A 21072-nucleotide genomic window follows, 5' to 3' on the forward strand; every position below is an offset into this window, starting at 1 on the left:
AAAAACGTTTCTACGTAATAATAATACTTAGTGCACGGTGAAAAGTCTTTGAGCGTCAGTGCGAATCACACCGCCTTAAGAATCCTCTAATGATGTAACGATTTCGTTCTCTCCTTGTTTTTTTCCTTGCTATACGTATATATATATATATATTTTTTTATATATTAAGAAATAATTTGTTTCTTAAAAAATACCTATGAATTGACCAATGATTTTTTTTCTTTGTTTTTTTTTCCTTTTTACGTGCACACCGCACATACACTGCCCATGGAGCTTAACAGAGTATTGCAAACCTTTCAACATTCGTACGCTCGTGTTCGATTAGCGAACAGTGCTAGAGGTAACAACGCGATATACGCTCGTCTTATCCTTAAAAATAAATAATAACGCATATCATATACCTTTTTTCCTTTTGAAGAAAATATATATACACAAATTGAACACAGCAATCTCCTTCGCTCTAGTCGAATAACTCCGTCCTACGTTAATTTAAAACTACTTTAAAAGGAGATCTATATAATATATGTAACAAACAGTTAAAAACATACAAAAACGAAATAACGCGAGGTTCTCGACGGTTTTTCTTTTTTAGAAGGAATCGTCTCGTTGCTTGCTGCCTTCGCGCGATCAATGTCCCCCGAATAATGTCACGAACTCGTTAAATATCATTTAGTAGCAAAAGCCCCCCCCCCCACTTTTTTTCTTTTTTCTTTCTCTCTTTCTTTTTTTTTGCGCCAGGCCAATTTGGAGTCCTCGCTCCCATTTCACCCCGACTAGAGGTTTTACGCACGCTCATGTAACAATTTTATACATAGTATGTATATAAAAAAGCTCTACGATATATCATTAATCAGGTAATCATGGGAACACAAGCGGCAAATCGTTAAATCGATACGGTAAAATATAAATGCTGTCCTCATATACGCCTCCCTCATCCCTTCATACTGCCGTATGTATTATTCGTATGCAGCCTCGATCGCTCAATCGCATTTGGTAATGCTGGATTCGATCAGTTCGCATTACTTACGTCTTAATAAGCATTATGATAGATAAGCCCCATAGGCAGATCAGGAGAGCGATACGCAAAATCAAGTTACAACGATAAAATAAAGCTATAGCAAGAATCCCCTCGGACAGGCCTGTCCAAGTTTATGGAGCGGGGGGAGTGGTTCCGAGAGCCGCTCGCGCCGCGTTGTCATCCGCGGGAAGGGCGGAGAACGTTTTCGCTCACGAGAGAAAGAAAGACCTCGTCCGAGACTCGGACGGGCCTGTCGTAAAATGACGCGGTGTGTGAGTTTAGAATCCTACATATAAATCTTCTTTTTTTTTCTCGCTACCCACGTTTATCACAGTCCACGCATGACCCATTTTGTCTCTTAGTATTTGAAGTCCTAAACGCCAACAACTTTTGAGCAATCCATCGGGTTGTTTAGATACGAAACACCCAACTAATCGATAAACATCTTGTGACTAGAACATCATAGAGCGCGAAAGACGAGACCCGCGGTCTGCCGCGAATGAAGCGAGGACGACGCTTAGTCTAACTTACGCTGCTCGCACAGTTCTTCAATCGCGCCGGCTTTTCTGTCGGAACAGAAGGAGTGCACGTATCACTTTATTACCCGTTTTGTTCACTATTTCGTTAGTGATTTTATGAAACCTTTAGTCTGGATTTACAATAAGTGTAGTAAGCCTTTAGCAATGGCGGACGGTGACTTATCGAGGCTTGATGCTAATGCTATTTCAAGAGCTCTTTATAAGTCAATGAAAAACTTATGAAAAAAAGCTTATGAATAAGTGAAGAGGGGCGATTGAAGTGCTTCCTTTCTCTGAGAACTTTGATGCTTCAGCGTTACTAGTTTTCATACAATCCCTTCACTAGTCTGTAACTTTTTGCTCGAAACAACAAAATGTAAAGTACCTCCCACAAAGGTGTTTTCTACACTGCCCAAAGTCCATAATGATACTGAAATCTTAGGGATTGCAACGTCTGGGAACGCTCTTTACTAGAAATTACATCTCAGTGCTCAGAGCAAGAGACTAAAGGCTTGCTATACAACATTTTTTTACTATTGCAAATCCAGCCTTAAGGACGGGAGTCGCCTGTTGACAATAAAGCATTTTTATAAGTTCCGAGAATCGTGTATGTACAACTAAATCATAGAATGTGACATATAACCACCTTACATTGCTAAATAGTCGACCTGCCCTTCTTGCGCTAATATTTCACCGGATTTTTCTTCATTCAGATCAGCTTGCCTGAGTCGACTTCCGTCCTTAGAAGGTTAAACGATAGAGTACGACGATGAAGAGAAAGATACTCACAACGTTGACATGTAAGGAGTGCCGGTGTGATCTAATCGGTGTTTATCGTCGTTTTTCCAGCTCGAGACTGGAATATGCGGGGGCGGCAAGAAGCTTCTCAGCGATTGTACAAGCTGTATCGTGTCGACCAATGCTGCAATTTGTAACGAGCAATATGAGAGTCTTTGCCGACTACTTGTACGAAAGAGGAACAGATTACTGCAAAGTTTTCATATTCTTATTTACTTTTTTGCAGAGCCTCAGACTGCTTGCCATATGGCTTGCACATTGCTGGTCGTACGCAAGCTTTCATTCTCGCCATGTTCTTCATTACCTCTGCGAAAGCGCGCACAATTTTCTCTTGACCACCTGGAACAAGATAAAAAGCATACAGTGTGTTAATTATAATGTTCAAGATAAGAAACCGGCCGGAAAAGCATAAATATATCAGTGAAGCTCTAACAGAAATTGCATTGACACCACTGGTCATCACTTCGAACAACTTCTAGAAACTTTCTTCACCTTTATCTGGCCATTAATAAGATATTTATATTTTTTTGGGGAGATATTCAAAGTAATAATAGTTACTGCCCTGGCCTGTATATTATCGAAGCTACAATAACAGTGAAGCTATGATCACCTTCCGAGTTTGAAGACGACGACCGAGATCCTTTCTCATTTTCTAAAGGCCATGCACCATTATGCAGTGCCAGTAGGTCCTTATTGGCGGACCCCAGTCCTTGCAAGTTTCCTAAACCGAGCCCGCTGAGATTGTCCAGATTATCCAGATTGGTGCGTAAAAAGTCTGTCAGCTTGTGATCGGAGATCGGTATATTAGACAACAGAGACTCGTAATGCTGCTTGCTAGCCGGCACTTTCTTCTCTTGCGATACAGGCCGATGCGGAATATTTAATGACGGACGGCTTGGAGGACGTTGAAGATTCATTTGATTGCCAGCACCCCTCATCTCTGGTAAATCCGCCGTGGATCCTCCTCCCATGTGCGTGTTCGGATTGGTACTGCTCAGCGTCTGTACGAGAGGAACGTCACGATAAAACAGACGGAAGTACATGTATATACCTTTCGTCGAATGCACGATGCGTTACACTCACCGCCTGAAAGTCCGTACTGTGCGGGAAACCAGTACGGAGAAGGGACGCGGTCGCCTCGTTCTCCTGGATGTAAGTGGGCGCCATGTGGCCCATCTTTTGAGTGAGCTCCAGCTGATTTTTATAATAACGGCAAGCCGGATTGGGGCAATTCTGCACGACCTCTATTATAAATTCCTTCTCCATGCCGAAGCACTCCCTACCGATGGTGTAAGACTCCATAACCGCCCTGACCGTGCCCTCCAAGCCCAGGTGTAAGCCGTGCGGGCCGTTCATGTGTTTCAACATTACAGCATTGGCAAAGTGCTCATAGGGGAGTATTATCTTCCCGTTCTCACGGAGAACTAATCTCCCCTGTGAATCCAATGCAACCCTGGACGCCATCATTCTGTAAACGAACGATCCGATAGCTTGTATAAATGTAAACAAAACAGATATGTAACTGAACTAACACCAGAAAGAGAGAGAGAGAGAGAGAGAGAGAAAGAAAGTGTGTAACTCCTTACTGTAAATAAGCAGCGCTTGGCATCATGGACGCGTCTTTGAACTCAGAGAAACACTGTAACAACTCGATACCAGGATTCCATCCTTTATTTTGCAAGTATGCTTGTAACAACATGTATATCTTCTCTGTGACATAACCAGCGCTACTTGGCGTAGCAGGATAGCCTGACCCTCCACCTGGTGGACCCATTTCTGTCTGCATACCTTTGGCTACAATGTTCTTCATAGTTTCTGCCAGATCCATTCTGCGTACAGGAAGACACACACAGATAAATTAACACAACGCACAAACCGCATGTGGCAGAAATTCCACTCGACTCACACGGAGGAGCGTGCAAAGGTATACACAGGAACGCGTCATGGCAATATTATTCGACACGCGGCCCAATAATCTCATTCGAACGTTATCCCGCGCGACTACGAGGTCCACAGTCGCCAGGATTTCGCCGGTGAACGCGGGCCTCGTCGCAGAGCCATTCGTCCTGGTTGACGGCGGCTCCACGGTGAGCGAGAGAAAGAGAGAGAGAAGAGCGGACGCTCGCTGATCGTCGTCCACGACGGAGCGCCGGTGGCGATCATCACGACGACGAGGACGTCGAGGAGCGCGCGCTCGCGATCTCTCCGCTCACACACGGCCATCATCTATCGCGAGCCGGCGGGACCGATAAAAAAGTGCTCGGGTGCTCGAGCCACCGCCCCCCTTCGGACAACGCGCGGGGGGGAGGAACACGCGGAATCGTACTCTCGGACATGCACTCACCCCGCGACCGCGGCTACCGCTGACACTCCACTCCACTGACGGCGAAGCCGGCTAGCCCCAGGAGCTCGTCCTCCGTCCTCCTCAATCGCCGCCGCTCGGCATCGCCCTTTTAATTAATTAAGCTCCCGGATCACATTTGCACAAATAACATAAATCGCGATAATTATTTTCGCGAGGGTCGCTTGCACGGTCCGCCGCCAGGGGCGCACCGTATTCTACGCGCTGCTTTTCGGCCGTGTGCATACGCGAGCGTGTCGCGTGTGTGCGTCGTGTACGTGTGTGTGTGTGTGCGAGCGAACGGGCGCGTGGGTGTTTTGTGTGGGTGTGCAATGCGTGCGCGTGTCGCTGAGCGCGGCCGGGGATAGGTGCGTGCGTGGGTGTGCTTACACACCGGCGACCCGGCTGCGCTTACGCGACGCCACTTTGCGCATTTATCAATATTACTTTTTGCAATTGATATATTACGCCCGGTCGCCGCGCCGCGCCGGCACGCCGCCGCGCGCGCGACGAATTAGACCGGCGCCGTGCGCTCAGCGCCGCGCCGCGACTCCGAAAATCGCGCACGGTCATTGAACTCACGCGAGCGACTAACCTCCGGGAGTACTCGCTGTGTGTGTGTGTGTGTGTGTGCGCGAGCTGGCGAGCGTTCCTCCTCTTCTTCTTCTTCCCCGATCCCGTTGAAAGAGAGAGTTGTTGTTTATCTTGTGCTGCTCTCCCTTCCATTTGGAAGTTTCCAATCCCATCTTCATTTACAGTCGTGATCGATTAATCGGGGAAATGGAGGAAAAGCGCCGAAACTGATATGCCGTTTGTTTTTGGGCTCCAAAGCCTCGTCGAAAGTGTAAAATTGAAATTTATGGATGTAAAGACTTGATACTCTACCAAAGCATATGATAGTCTTGTGGAAATTATTACACGTTTTCTTGCGAATAATTATTTTTTAAGATGTTTGAGGGCTAACGCTTCTAGAAAGTACACCCTAAAACCGACATGTTTATACTTATAGAAAATTAGCAAGAAATTAAATAAGAAAGTATTAAAAAAATCACACACATACTTCGTATATTTATTATATATCCTTACATTAATATATTTGTGGGGGACGGTATGGCCTATGGCCACCGCGCGTACTGAAGGAGGAGGGGAGGAAGATCTCCAGTACGGGTAGCCCTGTGGGTGTGCACTAATAAAGCGGAGTCCTTATGACTGCTCACAGGCAGCTGTATTTTCTGGCTAAGTACAAACTCGCAAGCGTAACAAAGGAAAACGATGTGCTAAAAACTAAGGAACGCGGCGTAGAACAAAATGGCCGCAGCGCAAAACGAAATGGGCGCGACACACAAAAAGATGGTCGCGCGGGAACAAAAATGGCCGCAGCGCAGAACGCAGAAATCGGAACGCTATTTACAGTGAGAGCTCGGCTCGCTGGGACGCCGGCTCGTACTCTCACGCGGAGAGAGATACGAGACACAGGCCGATCAAGGCGTCGCGAGGGCGACGGTCGCGAGGACGACAGCGGCGAGCGGTGTCGCGAGGGCCGGAACGCAGGCACTGATGCGTGCTGGTTCATGAGTCGAAAACGGAACGCACAAGGGTAAACACTAGGAAACACTTACGAGTACGTCCACGCTGTCCAGAGTCCGAGGAGGAAGAGAGCGAGCCGACGTTCTGGCACGACCGCCGGGATGCTTCGAAAACAAAACACGAGCGCGCTACGGAACACGTGGTTGGCCGGCGGGGTCGCGTGACACTCTCGTGGTTCCGCCGCGTCGCGCGCACCGCCGGAACCATGAGAGTGTCACGCGACCCCGCCGGCCAACCACGTGTTCTGTGGCGCGATCGTGTTTTGTTTCAAAGCGTCCCGGCCAGGACCTCGGATCGCTCTTTTCCTTCTCGGACTCTGCACAACACGGACGTGCTTCTGAGTGTTCCTCGGTGTTCACCCTTGTGCGTTCCGCTTCCGACACTACGAACCAGTGCGTATCAGTGCCTGTGTTCCGCAGCTCGCGATTCCGCATCAGCTTAGTGCCTGCGAGTGCGAGTTACATCCTTGTGCCACGCGTCGTCCTCGCGACGCCTCTCGCCGCCGATCGCTCTCGCGACCGCCGCCCTCACGACACCTTGGGGGGCCTGCGTCTCGTATCTCTCCCCACGTGAGAGAAGAAGCCGGCTCCGCGTTCCAGCGAGCCGAGCTCTCACTGTAAGTAGCGTTCTGATTTCTGCGTCCCGCGCTGCGGCCATTTTTGTTCTCTCGCGACCATCTCATTGCGCGTCGCACCCATTTCGTTTTGCGTTGCGGCCATTTTGTTCTCTCGCGACCATCTCATTGCACGTCGCACCCATTTCGTTTTGCGTTGCGGCCATTTTATTCTCTCGCGACCACAGCGTTTAGCGTCGCGCCCATTTCGTGCCGCGTCGCGGCCATTTTGTTCTACGCCGCGTTCCTGTTTTTAGCACATCGTTTTCCTTTGTCACGTTTGCGAGTTTGTACTTAGCCAGAAAATACAGCTGCGTGTGAGCAGTCATAAGGACTCCGCTTTATTAGCGCACACCCACAGGGCTACCCGTACTCGAGACCTTCCCCTCCTCGTGCACGCGCGGTGGCCATAGGCTATTCCGCTCCCCACATATATTTTAAATATTACATATTTTTTTTTAAACACTAAAATTACACCACTTAAAACAGCAAAAATTTTATGATATATATTGCTTTTTATTATGCGGAAAGAATCCAACTTCTTCTTTTCGATCAGCTTAAATAAAAGAAACAAAAACAGAGTGGTCTAATTGAAATCGAATCAATGACTGAAGTCACAAAAGCACGCCAATGAATATTTTCGAATATAGCCTTGGGTGTTTCAGAACAGCTGGTGTTTAGTGGTATGAACACATTGTGGATTCCCGAACGCAACTTAGATCCGGACAGAACTGTTAGCCGGATATAAAAGTTACTAGAAATTACTGGAAATTCCAGTACATCTACTAAAATGAATACTAGGGGTGCGTTCTCTTTGGATGCTTACGCACTTTAAGGTCCACATTCGTAACGTACTAGTATGTACGTTAACGTGTATGTTTCTAAATACGCGAGATGTAGATACGTTTGTATAGATGCGTTCGTATTCAGAATGCAGGAACAGAGCATTATTATCCAAAAGCGCGATAACAACAACCAATCCTTGTGCTCGTTCCAGTGCTCTATGATGCTATTGGCTCCTTTCATATCGCGTAATGCAGCAAGAATATACAGCGCGCATAACACTGCGATGGTCAAACGTTCGTTGACATTTTATTAAAGTATGTGCAGTGAGTATATTTATTAGATTTATTTACATGTTATTGTTGTAATTTCTTACATTGTTTATTCATTTTCCATCAGCGAATCCATTATCATAAATATAAATGTACTTTTTTTTTATGGATGAGCGATAAGAAAAAAGACAATTTTTCTGACGAAAAAAAAAACAATAATTCTCTTTTTTATGTTTTAATACAATACACCGTACTTAATTTTTATAATATATAATGTTTTAATTAAAATCTTTAATTGTTGAATAGTACACTTTTTATTTCATAATATTATCTAGTTAGCTATGGTGTTCAAAATTTTTTAGTTGACGATATTCATTTTATTCTATTCTAAACATTTAAGGCTCTCCGGTCATTAATGAGGGCACCATTGAGGAAATAATCTTCGGTCACGCCTGACCAACATGGCAGTCAACGTGTTAAAAACTCTCGCAGAAAACGGTACAATACTGTTTTAACTGTTTCAGCAATACTGTAGAGCTGTAGAGTTAATCGTTCGTTTTCTCGAATAGGGGACATTCTTTTACAAACCGTACAGATTTGGTCGAAAATTGACCGACACATTTTTGATTTAGCTAAAACTTGTTTTACGTGTTCTATATGACAAAAAAAGATATACCTATTCGAGGATTTTTCTTTTGTTTCATTTTTTTGGAAAATAGAAAGGATGTTAAATTTGAGAATTTGGTAATGTTTGGCTTGAAGTATATTTTTTAAAAATTCATAACTTTGGTTCTATTTGAGCTCCAGATTTCATTTTTTTTATTTTGAAGGTAAAAGAACGAGTTTTAATAAAAAAGTACTTGAAAAAACAATTATTAATAAATTCAAATGATTATAAACAATTAAAATGTTTAAATCGATTTTTAACAATTGCTCCGCCCTCGTATCAAGTTTTTAATATTTCTATCGTGTTCTATGTCAAATTTCCTTTCGAAAACGCTTTTTTAATCGGTGGACAAATAATTATTACTATAAGAAAAACATTAATTAATCTAACGCGGTTCGTTACATCGGCGCGCGGGTCACATCGCACGGCCCATTTTCTTGTCTCATGTCGTTTTTCTCTGAAATATTAATAATTATTCCATTTTTTAATTAAATAATCTCATTTGTTAGCCAAGAAATCCAGTATTATATAACATAATAGTCTTAAAATATGTACATGTACATATAATATGTACATGTACATGAATATATTTTAAGACTTATGTTATATAATACTGGACGAGGTACTTATTAACTAATTATAACGTATCGAAATATTAATAAAGTAATTAACATTTTTCAATAATGATGTTTTTTATTTATTTATTTATTTATTTATTTCCTCAATTTTTTATAAAGTCTTCTTGGCTAATAAATGAGATTATTTAATAAAAAAAATGGAATAATCATTAATATTTCAGAGAAAAACGACATGAGACAAGAAAATGGGCCGTGTGACCCGCGCGCCGATGTGACGAACCGCGCTAGATTAATTAATTTTTTTCTTAAAGTAATAATTATTTGTTCATCGATTAAAAAAGCGTTTTCGAAAGGAAATTTGACGTAGAACACGATAGAAATATTAAAAACTTGATACGAGGGTGGGGCAATTGTTAAAAATCGATTTAAACATTTTAATTGTTTATAACCATTTGAATTTGTTAATAATTTTTTTTTCAAGTACTTTTTTATTAAAGCTCGTTTTTTTACCTTCAAAATAAAAAAAATGAAATCTGGAGCTCAAATAGAACCAGAGTGATGAATTTTTAAAAAATATACTTCAAGCCAAACATCACCAAATTCTCAAATTTAACATCCTTTCTATTTTCCAAAAAAATGAAACAAAAGAAAAATCCTCGAATAGGTATATCTTTTTTGTCATATAGAACACGTAAAAAAAGTTTTAGATAAATAAAAAATGTGTCGGTCAGAAAGGTGTTCGGTTTGTAAAAGAATGTCCCATAGTCGAGAAAATATGGTAAAATGTTAACAATGACCGTGGAACAAAGCAGGTCTTGCAACTGATTCGAGTCCCTTTTCCCTTCCTTCTCATTCTCTACATTTACCTGTTGGAGTCTGCTAGAGGTTCGACCATTTCGCTCGTAGCATCCAGGTAAGACAGACGTAAAGTACATACACGGCACGTGGTTTATACGAGGTCTGTTCAAAAAGTATCGCGAATTTTGAATTTCCGCGGATTACGTACGATATATTCGATTTTCGATTTTTTTGTGGTGTTATGTTGGTACTCACTGTGGTTTTGTGGTGTTATGTTGTCCCTCACTTATGCCGACAAGTTCGGCCATTTTGAATATTCAGTTTATCTTTAATAGCTGTTTTGCTTGGACGTGTTTTGGCTCGTCTTCGATTTTGGCCTATTCCAAAAAATGGATCAAAGAATCTAACAAAATTAAGGGGGTCATCCCGTGTGACGGCTTCAAAAAATCGATTTTTTTTTTTTGCATAAATCTAATCTAGAGCATGCATAGAATATACTGGCAAAGTAATTTTGGCAAAGGATTTTTTAACTGGTGCCCATGATTGTTCGAAAACGGTTCAATGGATTAAAATAAAATTTTAATGGTAGATTCAGCACATGTGTGGCTATCGTGGGAATTAGAATTTAAAAAAATATTGAACCGTTTTCTGTCCGCATAAAAAAATATTCGCAAAAATCATGCTATTTTGAGTTATAATTTTTAAAAGCATACCAAAAATGGAATTTTTAATATTTCCAAAAAATCCTAGTTTCCACGATAGCCATTCACGTATAGATTAAAATGCAATTTGATCTTTTGATTTTCGATAAACCAGTGCCGGAATCGTGGGCACCGTTTGTCTGCTTTTTTTACATGGGTGCCATTCCAGTAATGTAACTCGCCATCGACGCCATATTTTTTAATAAAAAAATTTACACATATAGTTTAAGATGTAATAAATATATAGTAAAAATTTGGAAGCTCTGTATTTTTTTATTTCGCCGCAAAAAAAATGAAAAAAAAAACCTTAAAAAAACGGTCGTCACACGGGATGACCCCCTTAAATGCGCGGACGCATTCCGAATGTTGACTGTGGCATATGGTGAAGCTACCTTGGACCGAAGCAATGTTTATCGATGGTACAAAATGTTCTCAGAGGGCCGAGAAGATGTGAACGACGAAGAGCGTGCCGGACGCCCGAGCACGTCAACAACAGACGAAAACATTGATGAAGTGAAGAAAATAGTATTGGTCAATCGTCGAATCACCGTTAGAAAAGTTGCTGAGGACCTAAACATATCGATTGGCTCGTGCCATTCGATTTTTACTAATGATTTGGGCATGAGACGGGTCGCCGCGAAATTCGTACCAACGCCCCTGCTCACACATCGTTGTTTGTGCGCGAATTTTTGGCCAAAAACAACACACTAATGATGCCGCAGCCACCGTATTCCCCAGATCTGGCCCCCTGTGACTTTTTCTTGTTCCCGAAACTGAAGAGGCACATGAAAGGACGACGCTACGCTACGATTGAGGAGATAAAGACGGCATCGAAGAAGGAGCTGAACAAGATCACAAAAAATGATTTTTTGAAGTGCTTCAAGGATTGGAAAAAACATTGGCACAAGTGTATAATATCTGATGGGGATTACTTTGAAGGAGACAAAATAGATATTCATGAATAAATAAATAATTTTTGAAAAAACACAAAGTTCGCGATACTTTTTGAACAGACCTCGTATGCACGTAGTTTTTATCTTCCCCCCACACGCTTGAGATCGATTTGTGGCATTTCTGCTGGGAATCGGTCGTGAATCTTTTATTCTAACATAAATTCATGAAAAATCGAAATTTTCTTACTTGAAAGCATTTGGAAATGATCATTTTTTGGCAACAGCAACCGTAGCAGCAACAACAGTAGTGGCAACAACGGCATATTCAATTCGCATTGGTGCAACAATGTCTGAAATGCAAAATGGTTTGAACGCAATGGCGATGTCACAACTGCTGTATCGACTGCAGCAAGGACCAGGGCTAACGGGATTGACATCTTATAATGCCGCCGTCGCCGGATATCCGTGGATCAACGCTCAAGCGGAACTTCTTGCCAAGCAACATCTTGCCCTTCAGCAGCAGCAGGCAGCAGCAGCGGTGAGTCCAGCGAATGATACATGCGCATTTTTTTCGATGGTGCTATTATTGTTGCTGTTGATATTGTTGCATATTAGTATGATTAATTCACGCTTGATCGATTCTACCGGCTCGCGAGAAATTTCCTCAGAATTGCACATAGAAAAATACTGTGTTGGCGCACGCTCGAAGCGTTGCTCGAAAAATTTCTCTTTTCCCTTTGTTACGAACGCTCAGATGGGGTGGAAGAGCGAGCGACGATTTAATCGCCAAAACGGTGGAGAGTTCGCACGCCGCACGCCACGTAGGGGATTCGTCCGAGTTGACGTTGCTTTCGTCGATGACGCGAAAGCACGAGCGCGCTATGCAGAATGGCGCGCGCGAAGGGCGCGAACCCTCGGCCCTTCGCCCACATTAGGATTCGGGTTGCCTGCACGCGAGACGCGTGACGATTCGCCGACGCGCGAAGGGCGCGAAAGGCCCTTCGTAAGGCGGTTAGCCCCCGGGCTCCCCCGCCCCTCCGGACGGAGCGGAACTACGCTCCTGGTGACCTACAGATCATCCTGAAGGCCCTTCCGGACCTTCTGGCGCACACACGGCGTCGCGGGGAGGTTTACTTACTGGCTTCGGCGGCGAAAGTCCGGCGCGCGCGAGACCATCTCGCCTGGCGCGCTGCAACCCGACGTTCGAGCCTCGCTCGATCCGCAACATCCTTGCGCAATTATTTCCTGTGTACTGTTCTTATAGACATATTTATTTAACTTTGATGAGAAAAATATTATTCAACTAAGAAAAACGATTAAACAGTTTCTTTTCATTCTTTTAAGTAATGATTATCTTCGACAGAAAATATATGTCTTGATAATAGTCTTCAAATATGCTCATCGCAAAATTTGGAAGAGTTTATTATCGTGTACTCAGGAGAAAAATGTATTCTTTTTTCAAGAATATTATAAACTTTAGTGAAAACAATTGAATTCGGTTAATTTGAATAAAGCAAACCGATGTTTGTTTTAATTTAATATTCTGAATTGAAATATTAAATTTACTACGATTCAAAATATATCTTAAATAAATCTGATATTTACGATGAATTCATGATATTCTTGTAGATATATAGATTTATGAAATGTTTGAAATAAATATTATTTACTTGAATGCAATATATATTTTTATATAATAGTTTTCTGCAATTTTTGTTTTCCAGTATGTAAAGAGAGACATTAACCTTTTACAGTCTCTACACATTTCGTTACGTCTTCAAGGAGTGATAACTTTTTCTTTTTTTTTTTTTTACTGAGAAACGAAAAATAAATATATAATAAAAAATAAGAATATTGAATTTCTCCGCTGAGAGACTTGTAACATGGTGCATCATACTTACAAAAAAGCTATGTACCGTGAGAGAAACGATAAAAGGAATCGATAAGAAAAATAAAGAAATGTCCGAATATACGTGGGAATCGAGGTAAATCGCAATAAAGCATTTTTGTTTTTACAGATGAATACTATGGCAGAATCGCAGAAAAAAACACGCACGCGTATCACCAACGAGCAATTCAAGATCTTGCGGGCGCATTTTGACTTAAACAATTCACCTGAGGAGAGACAGATTTTATTGATAGCTGCTCAGAGCGGTCTGCCGCCGAAAGTTATCAAACATTGGTTCCGCAATACGCTGTTCAAAGAGCGGCAGCGCAATAAAGACAGCCCGTACAACTTCAACAATCCGCCGAACACCACTCTGAATCTCGAGGAACACGAGAAGACTGACGAGGCGGAGGGAAATCCGTTGAACTCGAGCGTGTCGGACGGCAGTTCCTCCGAGGACAAAAGTTCGAACGAACATGCCTCACCGCCGCCGTCGATGTCGAACGCGAGTACATCGCAGCAGCTGCAACAACAGCAGCAACAGCCGGCCGAGCAGGGGGCATCTGAGCAAGCGCAGCGCCAACAGCAACAGTCGCAGCATCAAGAGGAGCAGCAACATCATTCGCCTAGCAGCTCAGGCGTCCAACAATCGCAACCGTACTCGTCCGCCCTCAACATGAGCTCCGTCTTCTCCGGCATTCACCACGACGTCTCCTCCCACGCTCCGTCGACCATCCCGACTACCTCGATATTACTTCAGCCTAAACCAACGCTCCAAAATATAACAAATTTAACACCGGACACATATGGCGTAGTACTGAACACGATCGCCACTATGACGCTTGCGCCGCCGCACGTGTCTCTCGGTTCGGGCCATCAGCTGACAGATTATTCTTTCATCGACAATAGCAACGGCAACAACTCCAGTATCAACCACACGGGATTCACCGAATACCAAATCAAAGTCCTGCAAGAATTTTTCAAGAATAACGCGTATCCGAAGGACAGCGACCTGGAGTACCTGAGCAAAGTGCTGAGCCTGAGTCCACACGTGATCGTGGTGTGGTTTCAGAATGCTCGGCAAAACGTACGCAAGGTTCACAAAAGTCCACCCGAGCTCGCAACACCGGTATTTTTGCATCATGTTAATACTCAGCAGGAACAAAAGCAACATCCGTATGTCACAGCAATAGGTGAAGCAATGAAGAAAGTACCAGGTGAACAAAAATTGGCTTGTTTCATGTCGGTCATGCAAGTAATTTCAACTTTTACATAATTTCCGAATAGGTGAGATCGTGACGAGCAAAATAGTCTTAGATGCTCTGTGTCTTTCAATATAATACAAAAGTAGTTTAATGTCATTGTAACGATGCATCCCCCCCGGAAAACACTGCGGCCGAACGACCATCCGTCGGTCGCAAAACGGTGCTCAGCGCCACATAAACAATTGCCACGCGCGGTGCAGACGTCCGACACATGTACGCGTTGGCAACAACAATGTTGAAAAACTGTGCAAATTACTTGCATGATCGACGTGAAACAAGTCAATTTTTGTATATCTGGTACTTTCTTCATTGTTTCATCTATTGCTGATTTACGGATGTTGCTTTGTTCCTGCTGAGTATTAACCCTTTGCACTCCGGGCCTTTTTCGCGCGACGCATCAGCAACTCCAGACGTTTCGCAGTTCTTTTGACGCATTTCTTACCAGTGACTTAAAATCATTACACACACAAATTAATGTATAAAATTTTTATATTTTAACATTTTATATATCTCTACGCCTTTACAAATATAATTTCTTAAATATTAGTCTCTATAATTTTTCTGTGTGTGATATTTCATGAAACAATTCCCTAGATGCATGCCCGGCTTGTCGGAGCAAGTATTACAATAATATGTGGACTGATGCCTTTTTCCGGGTTTATTCCTCTCAGAACAGACTTTGCAGTCCTTCCTAACTCCTGTTAGAATATTGTGGAGCTTACCATTCAAACAGATATTTTCGGAATCCGAGGTTGAAGTCGAGGCTCGATCGTGTGGTTGGCGAAAATCTCCAGTCAATTGGTGGACTAATGTTTTCAAATATTTCAAATGATTAAGCGGCTGTTCGCTTTTCTGCTGTTTAGTGGCTTTATATAAAATATATGAATTTATTAGACAAATTTCCAAGCCCCAAAAAACATTTACCCGTGTCGAAGAAACTAAACGTAAACAGTTACTGCCGCGCATCCAGTTACCGTAGTGGTGACCGAGTGTCACCTCTTGAGTTGCGGCATCAAACCACATGGTGAGTGAGAGTCACCACTGGGAGTGCAAAGGGTTAACATGATGCAAGAATGCCGGTGTTACGAGCTAAACAATCACGTGTCGGAAAAACTGTGCCGGAGCGATATAAAAGACCGTTCCACCGTGATAACGACACCGATACCACCGGAGTCAGCCGGATCGAAAGATCGCAAGCTGCACGTCGGCCGAGTCCGCCGTGTCGAGGCACGATACCGCGTGCCCTCCGCTCCGGGGCTCGACGCGAGCACTCCGCGTGCAGCAACTACCGCGCACCAAATTATCGCGAAGCACGAATGCATCCCGTCGTATGCATAGCGATCCGAAACATACGAATTTTCAAGTCCCGAAGCGACACCGCGAGCGTCACCAAGCGTCTGCGACACTTAGGTTCCGCGAAACTCGTTACGCCGAATAAAACCGCGATTAAAACCGTCAGAATAGACCACTGCGAAATAAACACGGGATTCCGTGTCTAAATCTGTCACCGATGTTTACAGCCTAAAACGATAGGTTTAAAGCACGGCCCGCTAATAATCCTCTGTACCGAGTAACGCGGAAAATAATTTAATAAGCGGTGTTTGTTAAAACCGCACGCCTCTGTTCACTCGCTCACATACTCGCGTGCGCATACCGAAAAGAACGCCTGGAAATCCGGCGAGCTACGCTGGGATCACCGTACGCTACCGAGCACAGTCAACCGTGACACCGGACGACCACCCCACCGGGGTTGGGCCGAGGTCCACCGACCGGCGGGGCACGGGTCACAACGTAAATATGTCTGTTCAAATATAAGGTATTATGTTAGTTGCTTAACCCCTTGGCCTACACGATATCTGCCAATTGCGCGAGCTATAGTAAACAAGAAAATCGGTCGCGCGCCGTGCCATTCAACTGTTCAGCCGTGTACCCGAACTGGCGCAAAATGTATACCTTTCATGACATATATATTTCAGTGCAACGAAAGGAATTGTGAAATAATAAACAATGTTTAGGTACAAAAGTATTGGATGTGGAATAACTCCATTCGCTTGTCCGAATAATACGCGGCATCTTATGCACCAATTCCTCACCCATTCCTCATACTTAGTAAAAGGAAATGTTATTTTTGCATTTTTTTATTGCACACATGAAACCACCAACAATTCGTCCCATTTTACATATTGATTGTTGTTTAACAATATATATATTAAGGGGGCATATATCTTTCTCGGCTTCAAAAAATCGATTTTTTTTTTATATATTTTGAAAAATTAACATTTCAAGAATGTGTATCCGAAGCCGTTTGAAGAAATTCGAAATTGACGAAGATACGTTATTTTATACTGATCGCCGTCTCGGTGTTCCACAAGCCGTTACGGAGGAAAGCGAAGGTAGTCCGCGTCGAGCCCTTACACAACTGATCCTTTCATTGTAATTCACATGAAACTTCGCCTTTATGTAGTAGGTACATCACTCATTCGATAGATGGCGCTTTGAGTGTTTTTCTGAATAATTTTTATGCTATATATTCAGTTTTTTGGCATATGTTTTGTTGGACGCACGTATTATAATGAGTGCAGCGAAAAGTAGTCGAGAACCGAAACGAAGCGGTGCATTTCGCAAAGATTGGATGTCAAAACGTCTAAAGTCACCAAATAAACTGGTTTTCGTAAGCGTATTGGAGCAATTGTTGGGAACGGGAACTGTTGGAAATTTTAAGTCCATGTCGGTGTCTAATGTGCTCGTGCCGAAGAATGGCACTTCAAATTACCGAAATCCAAACTCTAATTCCGTTTTTAATGAAATTTCACAAGTTGTAAAATATAAAACGTGCGGAGATAACGTGAACTTCCAGGCAGGAAATACTCACGAGCTTCGTTTTAACATTTCTATTAATTGTGAGAAGTGCAGTTCAAAAGACATTTCTTCTTGTTCGGAAATCGAGCTATTATATAAAATCAACCAGCGATTCAGTCATGTATTGCGTTGCTCAGGACAAGGAGAATCTGCCGAGAAAAGATTTTGTGAGTTAATGGACCTGCCTCCTCTTCTCGCTCCAACATTACGCGATGGAATTCAGTGTCTTCCCCGGGAGGCTCGTATAGCCCCGGAGGTTTATATGGCCCCGGTATATGATCATATGTAAGTCGCAAGAAAACCTCTTTATTATAGTGTAAACTTGTTTGGAAACTTTAAACGCGTTTTTCTCGAAATTATGTTTTTAAAATCGATACCATAAATATCAATAACTAGTCAACCGATTCCCCTCCCCCCCTCTTTTTCTTTTTGTCTTAGCTTACAAAATTAGTTTATAAAATTCTCTAGTATTTGACCCATTACTTTTTTATATCTTAATTTTTTATATTTTTTTCACACGCTTAAAAATGAAATTTATACGTGATAAATGATACCTTAAGTTTGAATGTCTGCCTTTTTATTTTAGATTCGAAATTTAAAAAAAGCATGGGTTAAATACGGGTAAATTTAATAAACTTTAAGGTGCAATATTGATTTTTGATTTCAGGATGAGCGGCCAAGGACCAATCCATGATCCTGTCGAGCCAACTTCGAGGAACTGTAGGGGGTAAAGGGGGGTTATTTTACTTCAATAAAAATTGATTTACAAGTCTAAAGTATGTTCTTTAATATAAAAGAAAACTCGATCCTAATGTTTTCTTCTTCTTTCTTGAAAAAAAAATTGTGAAAATGAATTATTTTTCGGGTCGAGTAAAGTATATGCCCCCTTAAAACTCAGTTACTTTTTAGCAGCCGTGATTTATATTAACACATTGCGTACGCGTTACTCTACTCGCTCAACACAATTATATACACATCTATTCGCTAACCATTTGTTTCGAGAATGCGCGAGACTTCGTTACCCTGGTAACGTAACAAGAAAATCTATTTTTAATTCCTTAAGTCATTGATTAAATTGAGGAAACCTGAAAACGAGATATCTCGTCGCCCGGCCACAACGTTCGGCTTACTAAAAACGAGATTTCTCGTCACCCGTACGCAATGTGTTAACATATATACATAACCACAATTCTTCACTTGACATATTGTCGATAGTAATGCGATGCATGCACTGTAGTATTTCTCCGACGCTGTTCCCACCAACACAAGTGCCGCTGTTGGTTATACATATACTGTGAGCAAACTGCATATACGTGCAGTTTACTGCAACGTGCATCGGATGGCGCCACCATACACACGCGACGTGTCTATCATCTTGCTAAGGAGCAGATAAATTCAAACTTGATGCTCTTGGTGCAACACTTGAAACAGTATCGATTATTTTCCGAAAACATTTTGTTCTTACGGTAATAAGAATATAAAGAAATATAAATATAAAGGAGATGAAAATTACACGTGGAAATTATTGATAGAATCATGTGTAATAATATACATGTATGTTCTGTTGGAATGTTACCGACGTGTGATGTAATCGGATACTACTTAACCAAGGTAATAACGTATTCTAAATGGTCGGCAACCAGTCAGTTCGAAACCTTCATCAGTAACGTTCTAACGGTCAGTACTCGCCAAGTAATTAAGACATTTGCATAAAAGCACATATATAATCGCATCCTCATAAATATTGAAGAATCCTTAGTATCGTTGTCCAATCCGTCAGAGTTTTATTTGAAACTGAAGCGTCGAGTACTGCGTAACATTGGTATTTTGATTCATAACCCCAAAAATTCCGCCCAACCGGAAAATTCGATGAAAAATCAACGAAAAGGTGTTAACTCTACGTATACTGTTATTATTCCACCTATACGCTATACTCAGTTGCAGAAAAGCAAACGAGAGAACCAAAACAAACGGCAAAAAAGGCATTATTATCGCTCACCAATCGCCAACGGCGTTGTCCGAGTTAATTTAACGACCGAGTGATCGCAATCAGCACTTTTTAAATATTCTGGACCTTGAGGCGGTTGAATTTTCCCGAGTATTCCCATTATTTTGAGTAGCTGGATATTATATGTTGTTCCCGTCGGGTGATTAAAATATTTCGTCGGCTCGTGAAATATCTAATTGGACTCTAGTCGGCACCAGTGTTTAACGCGTTTCCCGAATCGTGCCTAAGTGAGTATCGGTGTTAGTGCCACAAATGAGTATCCGGAGTTCCACAACAAGAGCCAGAATGTCGAAATTAGAGAGCCGGAACGGAGGAAGGCAGGACACCGAGAATATATCGATACATCATATATTTCTAGGTATGTAAAATGACTTATCATACAGGAGTTTTCTGACTTTTATTAATGATTGGCGAATTTAATCGTGTAATTATAACACTTGTAATAACGTGCTATAAACAATTAAATCAAATATGTCATAAATTACAAAAGTTATAAAACACAAATCTGAAATATCTCGATTTATTTTAATATACTTGTATAAAAGATTTTACTTTTTATATTAAAAAAATATCTTGAATCCTTTATCCGTTCCTTATACAGAGAAAATAGCGTTAATAAAAATTGTCATGCAAATTTTCTAATATTGGACTATACTGAAATTATGACTGAAATTACAATAATGTATGTTGTAGTCTATAATAACATATTCAATAAAGTATGTCACTAAAGATTATAACACGCATCATAATTTAAGTTATAATTCCAGTATGGTCCAACATTACAAAATGTGTGTGGTAATTTTTACTACAATATTTTCTCCGTGTACTTTGTGATTATGTGAAAATGAACGGGAAGATATTATTATTACCTCTACCAATTTAAAAAGGTTATCATTATCTGTTTATAGAAAAAAATGATAACAGAAAGATAACCCTGTTATGCATCTCAGATTTAATTAAACACGAGTTACTTTACTTATACAAACAATGTCATTCGAGTCGTTTGCAAGAACTTCTGTTCAAAGAGAAAATCGACGTTGCAAGATACGTTTCAAGACTCATTTGCGTCGATTTTGCGTATTTTAATACAAGCAGATTTCACAGAAGTTTCAAAGGAGGCGAAGGTCGTGTTCCTTTTAACTGATGCGCGGAAAACAAACTTTTCATTTAATTCTGTTAAAAGCCGACATTGGAGGCAAAACACGTGATTGCAAAGAGTTACCGTAGATCCGTTCACCCCTTCAGTTGTTCAGATTTATCGATTAGAGGCACGGGTGTTTCATCACGACCAGTTGTAAATAATAACTCGCCTCGAACGAGTTATAAATAATAAGCTCGAACGGGCTGGTAAGCCAGTCTAATCTGCATACATCTGCAACGTACTTATCCGCGCCCATTACTAGCGAAATTGTCGATGAATGAAAAATAATTGCGTGCAGATTTGTGCGTATAACCGTTACGTGTATTCGCATCGGCTACTGTCGG

The 21072-nt window shown here is 41.9% G+C and overlaps 2 protein-coding genes across 5 annotated transcripts; one reads left to right on the plus strand and one right to left on the minus strand.

Annotated features, from left to right (window-relative positions):
* Positions 1-1320: 1320 nt before the first annotated feature.
* On the minus strand, positions 1321-6313 carry LOC106743818. 3 transcript variants are annotated; one of them, XM_014618031.1, is made up of 9 exons: positions 5762-6185; positions 5271-5421; positions 4679-4784; positions 3921-4163; positions 3418-3802; positions 2945-3335; positions 2551-2673; positions 2326-2458; positions 1321-1584 (listed from the first exon to the last, which is right to left on the minus strand). In XM_014618031.1, exons 2-9 carry the CDS (start codon positions 5419-5421, stop codon positions 1536-1538), a joined length of 1581 nt encoding a protein of 526 aa, XP_014473517.1. In that variant the 5' UTR covers positions 5762-6185; the 3' UTR covers positions 1321-1535. The 3 variants fall into 3 exon arrangements, with proteins under 3 accessions (XP_014473517.1, XP_014473518.1, XP_014473516.1); XM_014618032.1 differs by lacking the exons at positions 5271-5421; positions 5762-6185 and adding an exon at positions 6295-6313; XM_014618030.1 differs by lacking the exon at positions 5762-6185 and having other exon boundaries at positions 5271-5664.
* A 1574-nt stretch (positions 6314-7887) lies between these two features.
* On the plus strand, positions 7888-15680 carry LOC106743814 (zinc finger protein 2-like). 2 transcript variants are annotated; one of them, XM_014618015.1, is made up of 4 exons: positions 7888-7984; positions 8331-8428; positions 11852-12105; positions 13586-15680. In XM_014618015.1, the coding sequence occupies exons 2-4, from the start codon at positions 8392-8394 to the stop codon at positions 14729-14731; spliced, it is 1437 nt and encodes a 478-aa protein (XP_014473501.1). In that variant the 5' UTR covers positions 7888-7984; positions 8331-8391; the 3' UTR covers positions 14732-15680. The 2 variants fall into 2 exon arrangements, with proteins under 2 accessions (XP_014473501.1, XP_014473502.1); XM_014618016.1 differs by lacking the exon at positions 7888-7984 and adding an exon at positions 10082-10088 and having other exon boundaries at positions 8400-8428.
* The last annotated feature ends 5392 nt before the right edge of the window (positions 15681-21072 follow it).

Source organism: Dinoponera quadriceps, unplaced genomic scaffold (genome assembly GCF_001313825.1).
Source record: "Dinoponera quadriceps isolate SergipeBrazil2010 unplaced genomic scaffold, ASM131382v1 scaffold1245, whole genome shotgun sequence".
NCBI lineage: Eukaryota > Metazoa > Arthropoda > Insecta > Hymenoptera > Formicidae > Dinoponera > Dinoponera quadriceps.